The 18,207-nt window shown below is 44.0% G+C and overlaps 1 protein-coding gene across 4 annotated transcripts in view; it reads right to left on the bottom strand.

Annotated features, from left to right (window-relative positions):
- The window catches only part of lrsam1 (leucine rich repeat and sterile alpha motif containing 1), a 69,970-nt gene that overhangs the window by 16,211 nt on the left and 35,552 nt on the right, over positions 1–18,207 (bottom strand). For all 4 annotated transcript variants that reach the window (XM_072240549.1, XM_072240548.1, XM_072240550.1 and 1 more), the window contains 6 exons: positions 12,383–12,412; positions 11,469–11,591; positions 10,422–10,561; positions 5,729–5,773; positions 4,516–4,586; positions 2,509–2,608 (listed from right to left, as the gene is read on the bottom strand). In XM_072240549.1, the coding sequence (XP_072096650.1) occupies positions 2,509–2,608; positions 4,516–4,586; positions 5,729–5,773; positions 10,422–10,561; positions 11,469–11,591; positions 12,383–12,412 (509 nt within the window). The remainder of the gene's footprint in view (positions 1–2,508; positions 2,609–4,515; positions 4,587–5,728; positions 5,774–10,421; positions 10,562–11,468; positions 11,592–12,382; positions 12,413–18,207) is intronic.

The following is an 18,207-nucleotide window of genomic DNA, read 5'->3' as shown; positions in this document are numbered from 1 at the left end:
TGTGTGCGACCTTGTCAAAAACCTTTTGAAAATCCAAATACACCACATCCACTGGTTCTCCCCTATCCACTCTACTAGTTACATCCTCAAAAAATTCTATGAGATTCGTCAGACATGATTTTCCTTTCACAAATCCATGCTGACTTTGTCCGATGATTTCACCTGAACCAGGCCAAGAAACCAAATGATCTAAAGTGGTGGAATTTAATGTTGAGTCCATAAGGCCGCAGCCTGCCCAGAGAGAAGCTGAGGTGTTGTTTTCTCACCCCTGCAGTGGGCCTCACTGTGGCAGTGGAGGAGGCTTGCGCCCACAGTTGCTCTCTTGATTTGGACAGAGTGACCAGTTGAAGGAGAAGTTCAGTCAGGCCAGTGGGACGAGAGTTAAAAGTGGCAGGGAACAGGAAGCTCAGGGCTGAGGCAGAGGTTCTGAGAAACGGTCACATTTGGTTTCGCCATTATAGAGGAGACCACATTGTGAACTACACGGGAGGAGAAGCAGGTGAATCACTGTTCCTCCTGGAAGGCGGTCTGGTGGGACAGCAGGAAATGAAAGGATCTAGTGCGGACACCGGGTAAGATGCTGTAAGAAAGGGGGTGGAAAAGTGGAGCTAGGAGTCAGAAAGGGAACACTCCCTGTGAAATGATGAAAAAGGAGGAGAAAGGGACATGCCTCTAGTGGTGGAATCTCTTCGGAAGGTGCCAGAAATCATCGAGAGATCTATTGAATGTGGAGGCTAGTGGGATGGAAGGTGAGGACTGCATCCTCATTCTGCCCCGTAAGTGACGGGGAAAGAGCAAGGGTGCAGAAAATAGATTTTGATTCAATCAAGGGCATTGTTAACAATAGGAGAGGGGAAGCCAAAGTTCAGGAGAAACACATTTCAGAGGCACCTGTATGGAAGATTTCATCATCGGAGCAAAGATGTTGGAGATGGAGGAACTGGGAGAATGTAGTAGAGTCCTTACAGGAGGCAGGGTGGAATGAAAAGCAGTCAGAGGTGGCTAAGGGAATCAGTCGGCATATAGTGGATGTCAGTACTGGCCTATCTCCTGAGACAGGTCCAGAAATGGAGGGGAGCGGAGGGACAGGGTCCAGAAGGACTAAAGGAAAGAATATTCTGCGTATCCCATAAAGAGAGATACAGCTTGGGTCCACAGCCGTTCTCCTGATCTGGACAAAGTGAGCAGTTGAAGGAGAGGTTCAATCAGGCCAGTGAGTGTGGTGGTACAGAGAACTGGTTGAGCCTCTGTTTGGAAGAAGCAGAGAGCACTCAATCCCATGTTACATGGGATGGAGGTGTGAAGAGGCTGGGCATCCATGATAAAGATGAACCTGTAGAGATCAGGAAACAGTCAGTATGGTGGAGGGCATCAGAGGAATCACAGATACAGGTGGGAAGGGACTGGATCAGAGGAGAAAGGGTAGAGTCAAGGTAGGAAGAGATACCGTCAGTGAGACAAGAGCAGGCCAGACCAATAAGTCTGCCAGGACAGTAAAAATTGTGGGGATAGAAGTGCTCTTTGGGGCTGGGATATAAAGAGGCTGAAGGCTGAGGAGGCAAGGTCTCACTTTGAGAAAATGAGGTCCATAACTGTCTGGGAGATCGTAGTCTGACGTTTGAAGGCAGAATCATGATCCATAGGGAGGAGGCGACCCGGAACTGATGTCTGGCCTCTGCGAGATAAAAATTAATTCATCAGATCACAGAATAGCCCACCCTTGGCAGTGGGTTTGATGCTGATATTGGAGTTGGTTCTGAGTGAATGGAGTGATGCAAGGTCAGAATGGGGTAGATTGGAGTGTGAAAGGGGAGCAGAAAAGATACCATTGATATCACATCTGCATTCAGCAATGAATATATCTAGAGAGGGAGGGTTCCAGGTAGATCAGGAGTACTGGAGGGTCATCGTGGTTTGGGTTTGGAAAGAAGGCAACTGACCAAAGAAATGGACAAAGAATCGGAGGTGGCAGAAGAAGTCAATGTCAAGTCAAGTTTGGAGTTAATTGAGATGAGGGTATGAGGGATGAAACCATGAGGACTGATAATTATACTGAGGTGAATCGGTACCAAACATACTTCAGTTTTACCTTGCTCTCCTGGGTCCATATCTTTTTTTCATTCTTACCTCACAAAAGTCTCTCAAATAAATGTTCTACTATCTTTCTCAACATCTCACCTCATTGTTTCCTTATTCTGGGTTCCCACAGTTTCTTCTCGTGGTGGCCGGATGGGCACCAGGGACTGTAGCACTAACGATGGTTCATTTTTCGTAGGTGGTCTGCAATCTTTGGTGAGGCAGCATTGGCCTCCGACGTCAGTACAGGTGTGACAGAGCTCCACATCAGTCTAACCCATAAGTCACAGCAGCAGAATTAGGCCATCTGGCCCATCGAGTCTGCTCCGCCATTCCATCACTCAATCAATCTGCAACCATTTCAGCAGTCGTTTAAAACCAACCGAAGAGGTTCAGAGCAATGCTGCCACTGAGAACTCTTGTTATTTATACCTGGTGCTGGCTTCATCTACCAGCTGTTGTCGCTTCGTCTCATAGACCGTCTGCAGGATCCTGTTCAGGGTGCTTTCCGACAGCATCTCCTGCATAGCAGCTGAAAAAGTGAAGAGGAGAGAGAAGGCATTTCTACCTTGCTAACGTAATCCCAGTGCACTTCACACTACAGTTGTTAATCTGTACCACTGTGGGAGACATTGCCTCACAGCTCCAGAGAACCTGGGTTCCTCTGGTGCTGCCTGCATGGAGTCTGCATGTTCTCCCTCTGACTGGCGCTCCATTTCTTGCCCCGTCCCAAAAATGTGTGGGGTAAATGGCTGCTGCAAGTTGCACCGGTGCTGGAGGGTTGCTCATTAATGGAATGCAGAGGCCTTAGATAGTTCAACATCTGGGGTGTTGGACTTGAAGAGGGAGGTCTAGAAACAAGAGTAACTGGCTGAAGGGCACAGGGCAGATGGGTGCACAGATCATGACAGATATTTGCTGTAAAGAGATCAGCCAGAATACAACACAGAAATACTTAGAGAGGGCAACCAGGTGGGGCAAGGGACAGACACCTTGAGCTGAGTATTCAAGGCAAGTGGAACTGTGATGCAGTGACTTATTTCCTCTCACTTTTGTGACGTCCCCTACTGGGCCAACACAACCAGTCACTGTATGTCACTAGCAGGCTTTTCTGCTTCACGGAGCAGCAGCATTTCCCAAAAGACTCCAGTTTCACCAAAAAAGATATTGTTGTGACCCCATTTTAGAACTGTCTGAAGATGAAGCTTGCCTCTCAAAGTCCAACCCCATTGTGAAGGTGGAAAAGGGAAAATCCAGCCAACAGGCTGTGGTGAAGCTGTACAGGTCAATCCCCTGTACAGAGGACACAATGGATTACAGAGACATTGTAAAACTCCAACCGGACCATCGACTTTGGACAATGGAGATGGGAGGTCATCAACGGCCTATGTTCCACTGGGAGTTCAGCGGCCAAGAAGAAGAAGAAGAAGATGATGATGATGATGAAGTTTACAACAACGCTAGCCTCTGTGCCTGGAACTTTGCTATAACTGGGGAACACAGGTCCTCAATGTAGCATTTATGTAAATCTTTTATGACTTCAGGATACTCTGTGCCATGCTTGATTTAATTTGCACGCACCTCTCTTCACCTCCCGAGTCAGTGGGTGGGTTTGCACAATTCAATCCAAGCTAACACTTCAGTGCAAGAACGAGGAAGTGTGGTATTGTTCTGAAGATGCTGGCCTCCAGATGAGATATTAAACTAAATAATTACACCACGAGGAAAAACTCAAACCTTTCTGAAGTACTTTGTGACATTCCAAGGTTGTGATAATGAGTAAACAAAAGCAGATCTTCCTTTTCACTTTGAAAGACTTTATAGCCAATGGAATACTTTAAACCAAAAGTAGGAATTTCTAATCAAAGATGATGAACCCAAAGTGTCACCTTTCTTTCTCCCTCACTGATATTGCCTGACCTGCTGAGGATTTCCAGCACGTGTCTCATTTCTAACAGCAGTCACTGGTACAACAAAGAAACTACAACAGGTAGTTTATGGTCAGCAAAGTCCCAGACATCAAAGTGAGGTAAATAGCACAGTTATGTTTTAGAGACATCAGACAATGGGTACATTTTGACTTAGACATCAGTGGGGTTCAGGTGTGGGGTGAAGTTGGAATAAAAGCCCCCCGTTCTGGGAGACTGTGTGTGTCATTGTGAGGCTGAATTGCCAGCTGCACACTCTATACAGCATTGGAGCTTCCCTGTAGTTTATGTCCTCACAGTTCAGGAATGGGACTCAAAACTACAAGCTTGACTTACGGATCAGCAACCCTTCGGGGAAATGGCAGCTCTCCTCCCTTACCCAGAACTACTGTATGTTCTGTCCAGTGGAGAAAGCCAGCTCAGCAAAAGAATTTTAATATATATTGACACACATTGCTAGAATCCCAAATAACTATGAGGAAATCTCCGCACAAGAGGGTGAAGTGCTTACCTGCCACCTCTTTCTTTCGCAGTCTCTCATTCTCCTCTTGTGTTATAGCCATAAGCTGTTCCATTTTCACCCTACGGGGGCAGACAGGAGGCAACAGTTACAATACTACAGGGAGTGGGGATGCACAATGCTGAACGGAAAATTCTTCAGTTCTCCCAGTAACGTCTCCCATTTCATTGCCTTATTGATGGGAAACAAAATAACTAGCATGTGTGTTTATTATAGAACAAGCTGGGGAGAAGAGAGAGTAAAACAGGCTGGGGTAGACAATTCCAACTGGCCTACACAGAACACCAAGAGTTATTGCTCACAAGGACATCACTGAGTCAGATTAGCATCCTCAGGGGTGCATGGGACAAGCCACGAGTAACAGGTGGGATCAGGGAAACAGGGAGCTGGATGAACACAAAGGTACAATTATTAACAAAGTGTAATGGAGTGAGTATTGTATGAAGACATTTTTCTTGATGTTCTTATTTTAAATACTTGTGTGGAAGTAAAGATGAATCACATTTCACAGTGAAATTCAGTAGCCAAGAGCCTGGGAGCATTTGGGACTTTGTTCCAGAGGTGAGAGTGATCCATGCAGTTATACATTGACATGACTATTTTTTGCTCTATAGTGGTTACTAAGTCATAGGATATGCAAGAACATTAAATTTAGAACACAAAAATTATCAGAGTGTGGGAGGCCAGTCACAGTGTGCTTGAGTGTTATTTCTTTGTTTGAGCAATAAACTAGGTGCAATCAGCCGCTCTTGTAACTTTTTGATTTACTGTACGTTTTAGTGGAGAGGTGGTCTTTATCCCAACACCACAAGATGGTTAACTATTCCACACTATAACAACACAGGATAAAGAGCAATTCCTCTAAATCTATTTTCATTCTGCCTCCCTACCATCTCCACAATATGAATAGCTTTTAACTACTTGTTCTATCAAAGCCCAAGGTGTTTAACATTTTAAAAGTTTCCTTTCAGACTTCTGAACCACAACAGAATAGCCTCAGGTCTCTCAGGTCCAAATTTTCATTTTGGATAATGAGCCATGCAAAAAGAAAGACTGTTCAAATATTTGGACATTAATAACTCATCACCATCTCTTTGTTGCAACTTCCTGCCACTGTTTGTGAAACTTCTAGCAGCCCTGGAGATTTTTACAGCTTCTTGGGGGTTCCCGTCTCTTGGCTTCAGATTTCACACCTGGTTCTCACCTCTCTTTTTCCAGTGACTCTATCAGCATTGAGTTCTGTTTTCTTCTAAAAAAAATTAAGAAAAACATTAATTATTGTAACTGTAATATACACAAAAGGAGAGACCAGGTACATACACACCCCAACCCCCTTTCTCCATTGCCCACAAAATTACAGGTGTCCCCCGCTTTTCGAACGTTTGCTTTACGAAACCCCACTGTTACGAAAGACCTACATTAGTTACCTGTTTTCGCTAACAGAAGGTGTTTTCACTGTTAAGAAAAAAGCAGCGCACGCCCCGAGCAGCCAAGCTCCTCCCCCGGAACTGCATTCTAGCCGCCATTGCTTAAACACGTGCTTTATCTCGATTTATTTTGTGCATCCGTTAGCAAGATGAGTTCTAAGGTATCGGAAAAGCCTAAAAGAGCTCGTAAGGGTGTTACACTTAGCGTAAAGCTAGACATAATTAAGCATTTCGATCGTGGTGAATGAAGTAAGGACATTGTCCGCACGTTGAACTTGCCTACATCCACCATTCGCACTATTTATACGCAGAGAGAAAAAATCTTGAAAGCTGCCAATGTTACTGTTGGCTCTGCTCGTAGCAAAGTGGTCTCTCTCAGTCGGCATCCAGTAATGGATAAAATGGAAAGTCTATTGCTTGAGTGGATTGATGGGTGTACAAAACGTGGTGTTCCTTTAAGTTATCTTATACTTAAGGAGAAATCAGTCAGTCTTTTTAATAAGCTGAAACAGAAAGCACTGGCCGATGGTGATGAAAGTATTGCGAAAGTGGAATTTACAGGTAGTCACGGGTGGTTTGATCGGTTTCTGAGGCGAGGGTAGCTTCATAGTTTATCGTTTACTGGAGAGAGTGCTTCGGCTCAGACTGAAGCTGCTGAAAGGTTCCCAGCAGAACTGAAGAAAATAATTACAGAAGGTGGTTATTCTTATAAGCAAGTGTTTAACTGTGACGAAACTGCAATTTATTGGAAAAAATTGCCGAGTAAGACATTTATTTCGAAAGAAGAAAAGCAGGCTAAGGGTCACAAGGCATCGAAGGACAGGTTTACCCTAATGCCTATTATTAACACCACTGGTGATGCTGTCCTTAAGCCTCTACTAGTATACCATTCAGAAAATCCGAGGGCACTTAAAGGCGTTGATAAGAAAACACTTCCCGTTGTGTTCCGTTCACGTCCAAGCAGTTGGAACACCCAAGTGCTTTTTTCTGAGTACATGAGCAGATACGTTAGTCCTTTTGTTGAAAAATACTGTACAGAAAATAACCTCAATAATAGGTGCCTTGTGATTGTCGATAATTGTACTGCTCATCCGCCTGCCATTACCGAGTATGGCGGTAACATTCGTGTGGCGTTCTTACCACCGAATACGACATCATTGCTGCAGCCGTGTGACCAAGGCCAAATAGCCACAATTAAGGCTTACTATACGCAAAATGTGATGCGTTTTATTGTAAGTGCCATTGACAGAGAGGGCAACTCCGAAGCATCTTTGCAAGAGATCTGGAAAGACTACAATATAAAACTGGCAATCGCCAACATTGGAGATGCTCTCGATAAGCTAACAGTCTCGATGGGAAATGGCGTTTGGAGGAAACTATGTCCCGAAGCAGTGAACGATTTTAAAGGCTTCGAACCATCAACAATAAATACGACAATAGTGAGCTTGGCTAAGGAGGCTGGGTTTGTGGAAGTTGACGAAGATGATGTTGAAGAGGTTTTGGCATCCCATGACCAAGAATTGACAGATGAAGAGCTGATGCAATTGCAAGAGGAAAGGATAGCAATCGAAACCGAACGCAGCGAAAATGAAGTCGTCCAGGACGTGAAGCAGTTGCGTGAGATTTTTGCTGCGATTGACAGCGCTGCAATGATTGCAGAAAAGTATGACTTTAATTTTGAAAGGGCTCGTAGGTTTAGGGCAGGTTTGCAGGATGTTTTGAGTGCTTACAAAGAACGGGATGATCTAAAAATGCGCGAGGCTCAGCAGTCAAGTATACTGTCGTTTTTCAAGCCTTGCACATCAGCCACAGCAGACGACGAACCTTGACCTTCGACATCGAGGCAGGCAGACATAGAAGAAGATGACCTGGCTGCCCTATTGGAAATAGACTATGATGAGATGACACCCCAGTTTCCTCTATCTCCCACCACCACAATTTCAGCCTAACACACCATCCCGATTCCTGTAGGTGAAACTACACTGTACATACATTATTTCTACTTTATATAGGTTGTGTATTTTTGTGTTATCTAGTATGATTTGTTATTTGGTACGATTTTTCAGCCTCATAGCTTAAAGAGAGAGTGCTTCGGCCGAGAGCGCCTGCACTGACAGTGCTTCCGCTGACAGCGCATGCGTGAGATTTTCGCTGCGCTAGACTGTGCTTCACTGGTTGCAAAAAGTATTTCTACTTTATATAGGTTGTGTATTTTTGTGTTATTTCGTATGATTTGTTATTTGGTACGATTTGGCAGCCTCATAGCTTAAAGGTTACTGGAGAGAGTGTTTCTGACGAGAGCGCTTGCGTGAGATTTTCGCTGCGCTAGACAGTACTTCAATCATTGCAAAAAGTATTTCTACTTTATATAGGCTGTGTATTTATCATATCATTCCTGCTTTTACCATATGTTACTGTTATTTTAGGTTTTATGTGTTATTTGGCATGATTTGGTAGGTTATTTTTTGGGTCTGGAAATGCTCAAAATTTTTTTCCGTATTAATAAATGGTAATTGCTTCTTCACTTTACATTTCGACTTACAAACCGTTTCACTGGAATGCTCTACCTTCGGATGGCAGGGGAAGCCTGTATTCTTTAATTTCAGAATATAAGTGAAAACTTCAGTACTTTATGCAAGGCCAACAGTTCTGATAAATTTCACCTGGGGTTTAGGGGTCTGCCCAGCCTGAAGTGGTACTGCCCGCTTTAATTAGCACTGCATTTTTGGGACTGTCAGTTCAGCAAGTGACCATCCAGACACATGGAGAAGAGAATTTGGATTCTGTCAGCACTGCACACAGGTATTGCTCCCACCTGGTAGCCAATGGGTTAAAATCCAACTCCAGGGACCTTAGTTTATAACTTGTTGTTGGGATGTGCCCTCTTAATGACCCCATTCCAGTGTCTTGCTCACCATTTCAAGGGGTAGTCCATAAGGACAAAAGATATAGGAGCAGGATTAATCCATTCGGTCCATCAAGTCTGCCCTACCTTTCAACCATAGCCAATTCCCTTTCTCCCTCCTTCTCCCAATAACCCTTTAACGATCATGAATCTATCAGTCTCTGTTTTAAATGCACCCAGTAGCTTGGCCTCCTCCGTTCACCATGGCAACAAATTCCACAGATTCACCACCCTCAACCAATGAGGTCGAGGACATTCCTCCTCATCTCAGGGACGTCCTTTCATTTTAAAGCCATGCCCTCCGATCAGACCTTAGACTCTTCCAACAATGCAAATATCTTCTCCACATCCACTCTATCCAGGCATTTCAGTATTTGGTAGGTTTCAGACTTTTCCTTCTCGACAAAGGGTTCCCAACCTGAGGTTCGTGGATCCCTTGGTTAATGATGGGGGTCCATGGCATAAAAATAGTTAGGAAACCCTGCTCTAAGCTCTAGCAAGTACAGCCCCAAAACCATTAAACCCTCTTCATACATAAAGTCTTTCATTCCCAGGATCATTCGTCTGAACCTTCTCTGGGCCCTCTCCAGGGCCAGCACATCTTTCCTTAGATTTGGAGCTCAAAATCTCTCTCACAATATTGCCAGTGCAAAAATTCCACACTTCAGTGACATTGGGATGACATATAGACCAGACAGGAAAGGACAGCAGATGTGTTTTCTGATACACGTTGGTGAATCAGATACGATTTTATGAGAATCCAGTACTTCCATGGTCACCAACACAGACCTTAGCTCTTAGTTCCATGTCCATTACATATATGAACTTAAGTCAATGGGACAGCACAGCATCACTACAGTCTCACAACTCCTTTGATGTGGGTTCAATTCTGACCTCCAGTACTGTCTGTGTGCAGTTTTCACATTCTCGTTACTCTGTGGGTTTCTGCTCACATCCCAAAGGTGTGCTGGCTGTTAGGTTAAATATGGCTGTTGTAAATTGCCCTTGTGGTCAATTTCCATTCACTGGTGCTTATGGAAACTTACAGTGGGCAATGATGACTCTTCAAAACATCTGACCAGTTGCCTGTGACTAAAACAAATTTTATCTCAATGGAAATTTATTTAAGTTTCGCAAGATTGAGGTGAAGTGACAACTTAAAAAAGATGGAAAATATGCAAATAGGGCAACAAATGCCCCAGGGTGAGCTGCAAGGAAAAATGGAAGAGGTTACCTAAAGCGAAGATAGAGGGTGAACCTCAATCACATAGGCTCTTCAAGGCAAAATTAGAATTGTTAGAGACCAAAATGTTGGAAATTAATGAGTGTTTGTAAGTGGTTATTCATCACCTCAAGCCTGGCACTTTAGTTGACACATCAGCCCATGCGTAACTATGTCTGGGTTTTGCTACTCATGAACAGAGATACCTCTGTTAGCCTGTAAGTTGCAAATAGAACTCTCCTGTCAGTCCTCATAATCCTGGCCAGACATCGCTAAATGTTCCTTTCTTACACGTCAGTGGGAAGGTCTGACCTCCCCTCTACGCTTCCCTCTGCCCTCTCACCTCTCGTTGTCCTCCAGCAAATTACGGATCAGGCTCATTGCTCCGACCTCCCCGCGTTTCAGCTCCGCCTGCAGCCGCTGGCGCTCCTCCTCCATGTAGCGCTGTTGGTCTCGGAGACCCTGTTCCAGCTTCCCCTGCTCCTGTGGAAGAATCAGGCACGGCAAGTGTGTGGATGTGGAGCACAGAGAATCACAGGACAGCAATTACTTATCCACATCCGATAGGAGAGACAGCAGTAGAAACTTCCCCACGGCAGTGATGTCCATAACCAAGGGGCACAGTTTTAATGTAAGCTGGTTCAGAGGAAATAAGGAGGAAAGGTTGTTTTCACTCAGAGGGTGGCTGGAGTTCAGAATGCTCCACCTAGGGGATGGTGGAGGCAGGTACGCTCACAATATTTAAGAAGCCTCTAGACAAGCACTTTAATTGCCAAAGCAGAAGGTTGCAGGCCAAGTCCGGTAAAATTAATCAGCATGGATGAGCCATTTGATAGTCAGCAGGGACAGAGTGGGTCAAAGGCTCTGTTTTCTTTTTGCTGAACAACTCAAATGTCTCTACCAACGGAAAAATCAAATACTCAGTTACATCATCAATATCCAATTCTCCCCTGACCAAAGCAACGGGTTCATTTGTGTATTCCTGACTTTACACAAGCGGATCTGCCAGCAATGATTCCTCAAACAGTTCCCATACTCATCACTAATTTTAGCTGACGCACGCACACAGCGATGAGATTCAGTTACCCAGATAGCATAGACTACTAAGTGAGAATCAGCAACTTCCTCTCCAATGTTCTCCAAGGAATTGTCTCAGTCAGAGAACACCGTTACCGCTGATACCGCTGGAGGAATCTGGAGAAAGGGGAGGTCCACAGACTCCTGCAAACCAAGAGTTTGCTGTGAAAGGGAGTTATGAGGCACTGAGGCACGTGCAGCTGCAAGGTCACGGAAGCAGAAGACGAGCGATTCTTGACGTTACAAAGATGTAAATTACGCACCCTGTGACCACCCTTCCACTCCTGCTGTTTCCCTGTCTGCTTTTGGCTACCTGTTTCACCGATTTCAGGACTTGCTCCTTGTGGCTGCTGTTCTGCAAGATAAGCTGCGTCCTCTCCCGCTGCTCCTCGTTCAGCCTCCTCTCGAATTCCAGTTTTTCCTGCTGCTTTTGCTCCTGGCAAACAGACAGGGGGGTAAATGTTGTAAAAACAACTGGAAATTTGAGCAAAATAGCAGCCAGTTAGCAGAGACACAGAGACGGCTGATGTTGGAATCCAGAGCAACACGAGATGTTTGAGCACCATCGATGGGGGGAGGTGTAGAGGGATGGATTACATTTCAGGAGACCTGCAGCAGGACTGAGGTGGACAATTAGTTAGCCTGCTCTTTGTTCAGAGCATATTATCCAAGTATCTTCTCCATGTTGAAATTGCAGTGTCTAAATCAAATCTGTGGCTTGCTTAGTATCTGATTAGTAGTGAGAAAAGCGAGAACCTGGGAAGTCCTCAGAGAAATTATAGGGAACACTTATGAAAGTCACCAGAGAAGAAGTTACACAAGGATGGTGGAAATCACTTTCAGTACAATGTCACGTTTTGACAACTGCAATAAGTTCCAAAGCAACTGTTTTACTGTATGTTTGGTTCAAGTAAAAGTGGGTTTTCCAGAAGACAACTGTTAACAATATCACAATATTCATGGTAATAATTTAGAGATTATAACCCAGGTTACAAGATTTAACGTATTCCGAGAATGAGAATGGATTTTCTCCATTAGGATGGAGAACGGATAAGGATTCTGTCTGTTGGAATTCTTTACAAATGGGTGATTGGGGAGGTGTGGTGGGACAATTAACTTTCTGTATAATGAGATTGAGTGTGCAGGAGTCAACAAATCGGTCCTCAAAATTTAAATCAATTACTAAATAGAATCCATTAAAATAACAGACAAAACACAGTTTCTTACCTTTCTCTTTTCATAGTCCATGAACTTGCTCTGTAAAGAAACAAAAGTCTTGTAAATGTAGTACCATAAACTGGCCACGTCAAACACTTGTCCGTATGTATCAGTGACATCCCAGTCACTCAGTACCTTCAAGTTGTAGCTTGGTAAAGTTTTCGATAGCAAGGGATTGAAGGGAAGTGGCGTGAGTGCAACAGTGGAAAACTGCTGGGTGTCATTCTTGGTTAAGTGCATGACTCCAGGAAAAGGGGATGAATGTTTGGGTAGAAAAAGCTGACACTTCTAGAGTGGTACAAACCCGACTGATTTAACAGTAAGAAATTATGGTTATCAAAACACTGAAGAACTAAAAAGAAAAATCTGAAAAATATTGTAATGAACTCAGCAGGTCAGGCAGCATCTGTGGAGAGAGGAACAGTCTACCTGCTGAGAACAGCAGTTGTGCAACAGTTCATGCTGTCGCCTCAGTGTAGGCAAAGTAGTGTACAGAATACAGTGTAGGAAAGTGTATGGTCATACACTTTGGCAGAAGGAATAAAGGCATAGACTAGTTTCTAAATGGGGAGAAAATTCAGAATTCAGAGGTTCTAAGGGGCTGGGGACACCTCGTGCAGGATTTTCTAAACAATAATTTACAGCTGGTAAAGAAGGCAAATGCAATGCTAGCATTCATTTTAAGGGGACTAGAATGTAAGAGCAAGAATGTGATGCTGAGGCTTTATAAGGCACTGGTGAGGCCTCACCTGGAGTATTGTGACAGTTTTGTGCCCTTATCTTAGGAAAGATGTGCTGGCAATGGAGAGGGTCCAGAGGAGGTTCAGGAGAATGATTCCAAGAATGGAAGTGTTAATGTATGAGGAGCATTTCATGGCTCTGGGCCTGTACTCAGAGTTTAGAAGAATTAGCAGGGATCTCATTGAAATCTATCAAATATTGAAAGGCCTAGACAGAGTGGGTGTGGAGAGAATGTTTCCTATAGTAGGGGAGTCTAGGACCAGAGGGCACAGCCTCAGAATAAAGGGACGTCCCTTACAGCACAGAAGCGCAATTTCTTTAGCCAGAGGGTGGTGAATCTGCAGAACTGATTGCCACAGATGGCTGTGGAGGCCAAGTTATTGAGTACATTTAAAGGTGTGGCTGATAGGTCCCTTATTATGTCACGAACCCTGTGATAGGAATAAAGAACCAGCAGAGATGGAAAACACTTTGGCGTCTAGTATTGCTATAAACTAATAATATTTATTAGTAATTACGCAATACAGTAATATAAATGAAGATAAATCAAACAGGCTAGCAATGATTATATAAAAGTATCAGTCAGTGTGGAAATATATGTATGAAAAACCAAGCTTCTTTAAGTCTAGGGGTAAAAAAGATGCAGTCTTACGATGATGAGTAAAGTTCAGTTCAGTTTGTGGTATTTAGTTGAATAGCGATGGAGAGAGAAAGAGTGACTTGAGTCTTCAGGTGAGCTGATGCCGTCGATCTCCTCGTCATCCTCTGAAATCCTTTACAAGTCACCGACTGTGACTTAACAAGGGGGACTGGTTTTCCTGTGGTGGAGCTATCACCCCGGCAAGGGTGGACACATAGACAACTCCCCACCAGTCAAACCCTTCCCCTTCACTGCAAGAGCAGTTGGATCGATCTACCTGATCAATCCTCCAAAACCCACTTTCTCTGCGAGCACAACAATGCTCATTCAGTGTCCAGATCATGTGTCTGAGGTCTGTATCATCAGACCTCCTATTTATCTCACCGTGCTGAGCATCACCTGTCATTCAAAGAGTCCCTCCTTCCTTTGTCTGTGAAGAAATGCAGGCAGGCAGAGCTGTCCTTGAAAGTAACGTCAACAATGCGCTGTCGGTCACCATTGCAACCTTCGAGCTGCTCAGTGCTATCTCCAAAATAGAAATCCAAAGTTACCTCCAGTGCCCGAACGTGACAGTCCAATCTTCGTCTCTCTCTTTCTTCAAACAGTTAATAGGGGCCCTCCAGGATCCCCTCACAATTAGTAAGGATGTCAAAGGTTATGGAGAGAAGACAGGGATCATAAATCAGCCATGATGGAATGGCAGACCAGAGTTGATGGGCTGAATGGCTCAATTCTGCTCCAATGTCTTATGGTCACTGTCTGCATTTCCCTCTCCATGATCACGTCCATTTCCTCCCCTGCACTGGTCTCCTTCCACATCCCAAAGATGTACAGGTATGTTAAACTTATAAGATAAATTATTCCAAACACAGGTTAATGGCACAAAATATCAAAGGGAGGAATAATCAAAGAATATAGGGAAATATTGGGAAGGGGATTAGGACAATGGGATTGCTCTACTGGGAGCTAGCATGAATCAGATGGGCTAAATGGCCTTCTCCTGTGCAATTATGTTGAAGGAGGGGAATGGAGTCCATGAAGTTGTTCATCAGCATGGCTTTGGTCAGGACTTAAGGGGAACTAGCATCCTGACCTAATCCTTTTGACATTCCAAAAGAATTGGTCAATATGCCATTATCCCTCAAGTGTCTCTTCACAACAGACTTTAGCTGATATTTTTAAACTGTAATTGATATTTTCCTGAAATACCCAGTGCAATTACAACAATATGAAAATGCAAAAGGGAAAGAGGAACTTCCAACCACTCTAAATACAGATACTACAGAGAGAAACATACCATTCAGCCAGCTGTACGTGTCTGCTCTCATATTCCAATACAGGCTGAAATGTGAAAAGCACTACACCTGCCCTTACTCCTCCTTCACTACAATTCAGGCCCCAAACACTTCTAGGTGACGAGTCTGTCAGAGTCATCTACTGTAACTGGTGTGGCCTCCTCTACATCGTTACACCCGACTGCAATTTGTCGGGCACCTTCACTCCGTTCACCACAAAAAACAGGATTTCCCAGTGACCTCCCATTTAAATTCAACTTATCATTTGCATTCCAACAGGTTGGTCCATGGCTTCATCTACTGCCACAACGAGGCCACACTAAGGTTGGGGGAGCAATACCTCATATTCTGAGTGGCCTCAACATCGATTTGTCTAACCTGCTAATTTCTACCCCCCTCTCCCTTCTCTCTTTTTCAATTCCTTATTCTGATCTCTCTTCACCTACACATCAGTTCCCCTGGTGCCCCTCCTCCATCTCTCTCTCCCATGCTCCGCTGCCCTCTCCTATCAGATTCCTTCTTCTTCAGCCTTTTACCTTTTCCACCAATCACCTCCCAGCTTCATCCTCCCTCCCCCCCATCTGATTTCACCTATTACATGCCAGCTTCTACTCCTTCCCCTCCTCCCATCTTCTTATTCATGCTTCTGCCCCCTTCCTTTTCAGTCCTGATGAACGGTCCCGGCTTGAAACACCACTTGTTTATTCCCCTCCATAGATGCTGCCTGACTTGCTGAGTTCCTCTGGCATTTTGTGTGTTGCACTGGATTTCCAAGCAGATTATCTCCTGCCTGAGTGGTGACTTGGACCTGCTCAATTTGCTTAACGAAGCACCAGATTTACAGCAGATGCTAGGTCATTGGCTCTTCACATGGCCCTGGAACATCCTGACAGCCAAGATGCATACATCAGCATGCTCTTTGTTGGTTACAGCTCAGCATTTAACACCATCGTCCCCTCAAAACTATCAGTAAATTCCAAGACCTGGGCCTCAATACCCCCTTGTGCAATTGGATCCTGGATTTCATCACTTATAGACCCCAGTTAGTTCCGACTGGCAAAAACATCTCCTCCACATTCTCAATCAGCATGAGAGCACCACAGGGATGTGTACTTAGCCACACAGTCATAGGCATAAAGCGAGTACAGCAGGAGGCTAAGTATAGCTCCAACACCATATACAAGTTTGCTGATGACACCACTGTGTGGGCTGTATCAAAGGAGGTGATGATTCAGCATACAGGAGAGAGATTGAAAACATGGCTGAGTGGTGTAATAACAACAACCTCTCACTCAGTGTCAATAGGACCAAGGAACTGATAGTAGACTTCAGGAGAGGGAAACCAGGGGTCCAAGAGCCAGTAATCTTCAGAGGATCAGAGGTGGGGAGGGTCAGTATCTTTAAATTCCTGGGTGTCACTATTTCAAAGGATCTGTCCTGGACCCATCATATAAATATAATTGTGAAGAAAGCACGACAGCATCTCTACTTCCTCAGGAGTCTGCGGAGATTTAGTATGTCATCAAAAACCTTGGCAAATTTCTAATGATGTGTGGTGGAAAGTGTGCTGTCTGGCTGCACTATGGCCTGGTATGGGAACACCAATGCCTTTGAGAAGAAAATCCTACAAAAGGTAGTGGATTCAGCCCAGTGTGTCACAGGTAAAACCCTCCCCACCATTGAGCACATCTACATGAAATATTGCCATGGAAAAGCAGCATCCATCATCAAAGATCCTCACCACCCAGCCCATGTTCTTTTCTCGCTGCTGCCATCAGGAAGAAGGTACAAGAGCCTCAGGACTCACAGCACCAGGTTCAAGAACAGTTACTACCCCTCAATCATCAGGCTCTTGAATAAAAGGGGATAACTTCACTCATTTAAGGACTCTATTATGTTGTTATTTCATGCTTATTATTTATTTACATCTGCATTTGCACAGTTTCTGATGTTTACAGGTCCTGTTTACAGTGACTGTTCTGTAGATAGGTTTGCTAAGTATGCCCACAGGTAAAACAATCTCAGGGTTGTATGTGGGACATGTTTGATAATAAATTTTACTTTGAACTTTAACTTGCAGAATCTCTCGTGTTGGTGATTCCTTTCTCCCTCGTACATTTTACCCAATTTGCTTTCAATAATGGAGTACAGGATAGAGTCATTCACCGCAGCTCTCTTCGGTCAGCTTTTTCCCACTGTCTGAAAATCTGCTGATTCAAGTGGGATCTGCTTAACGGCTCAGCATTCACAGTTCTTTAGGATACCAGAGCTTTAGAATCAGAATCAGGTTTATTATCACCGGCATGTGTCGTGGAATTTATTAACTTAGCAGCAGCAGTACAAAGCAATTCACGATAATATAGAAAGAAAAAAAATAAATTACAGTAAGTTTATTTATGTATATTGAATAGATTAAAAATAGTGCAAAAACAAAAATAACATATATTAAACAAAAGTGGGGTAGTGTTCATGGGTTCAATGTCCATTTAGGAATCGTATGGCAGAGGGGACGAAGCTGATCCTGAATTGTTGAGTGTGTGTCTTCAGGCATCTGTAACCCCTTTCTGATGGTAACAATGAGAAGAGGGCATGCCCTGGGTGATAGGGGTTCCTTAATAATGGACGTCACCTTTCTCAGGCACTGCTTCTTAAAAATGTCTTGGACACTACGGAGACTAAAACCCAAGATGGAGCTGACTAATTTTACAATATTCTGTCACTGCTTTCTATTCTGTGCAGAAGCCCCCCTGCCCCCATACCAGACAGTGATGCAGCCTGTAACAATGCTCTCCATAGTATATCTATAGAAGCTTGTGTGTTTCAGTTGACAAACCAAATCTCTAATGAAACCAAACTCCTAATGAAGTACAGCCGCTATCTTGCCTTCTTTATAGCTGCATCAATATGTTGGGACCAGGTTAGATCCTCAGATCTTGACATCCAGGAACTTGAAACTGCTCACTCTCTCCACTTCTGATCCCTCAATGAGGATTGGTTCAAGCTCTCTTGTCCTACTCTTTCATCTTACTGACATTGAGTGCAAATTGAGTGCAAAGTGGGAACCTTTAAAAGTCTTTAATGAAACTACTAGCACTCCCTGATGTAATTACAACATTTACTTGAACAATTCCACATGGTACCAAATTCCACATTTAAAT

The sequence above is a fragment of the Mobula birostris genome, chromosome 22 (assembly GCF_030028105.1).
Source record: "Mobula birostris isolate sMobBir1 chromosome 22, sMobBir1.hap1, whole genome shotgun sequence".
Taxonomy (NCBI): Eukaryota; Metazoa; Chordata; class Chondrichthyes; order Myliobatiformes; family Myliobatidae; genus Mobula; species Mobula birostris.
Note: the sequence above shows the minus strand (reverse complement) of the source record. Positions and strands in the feature narration are given on the sequence as shown.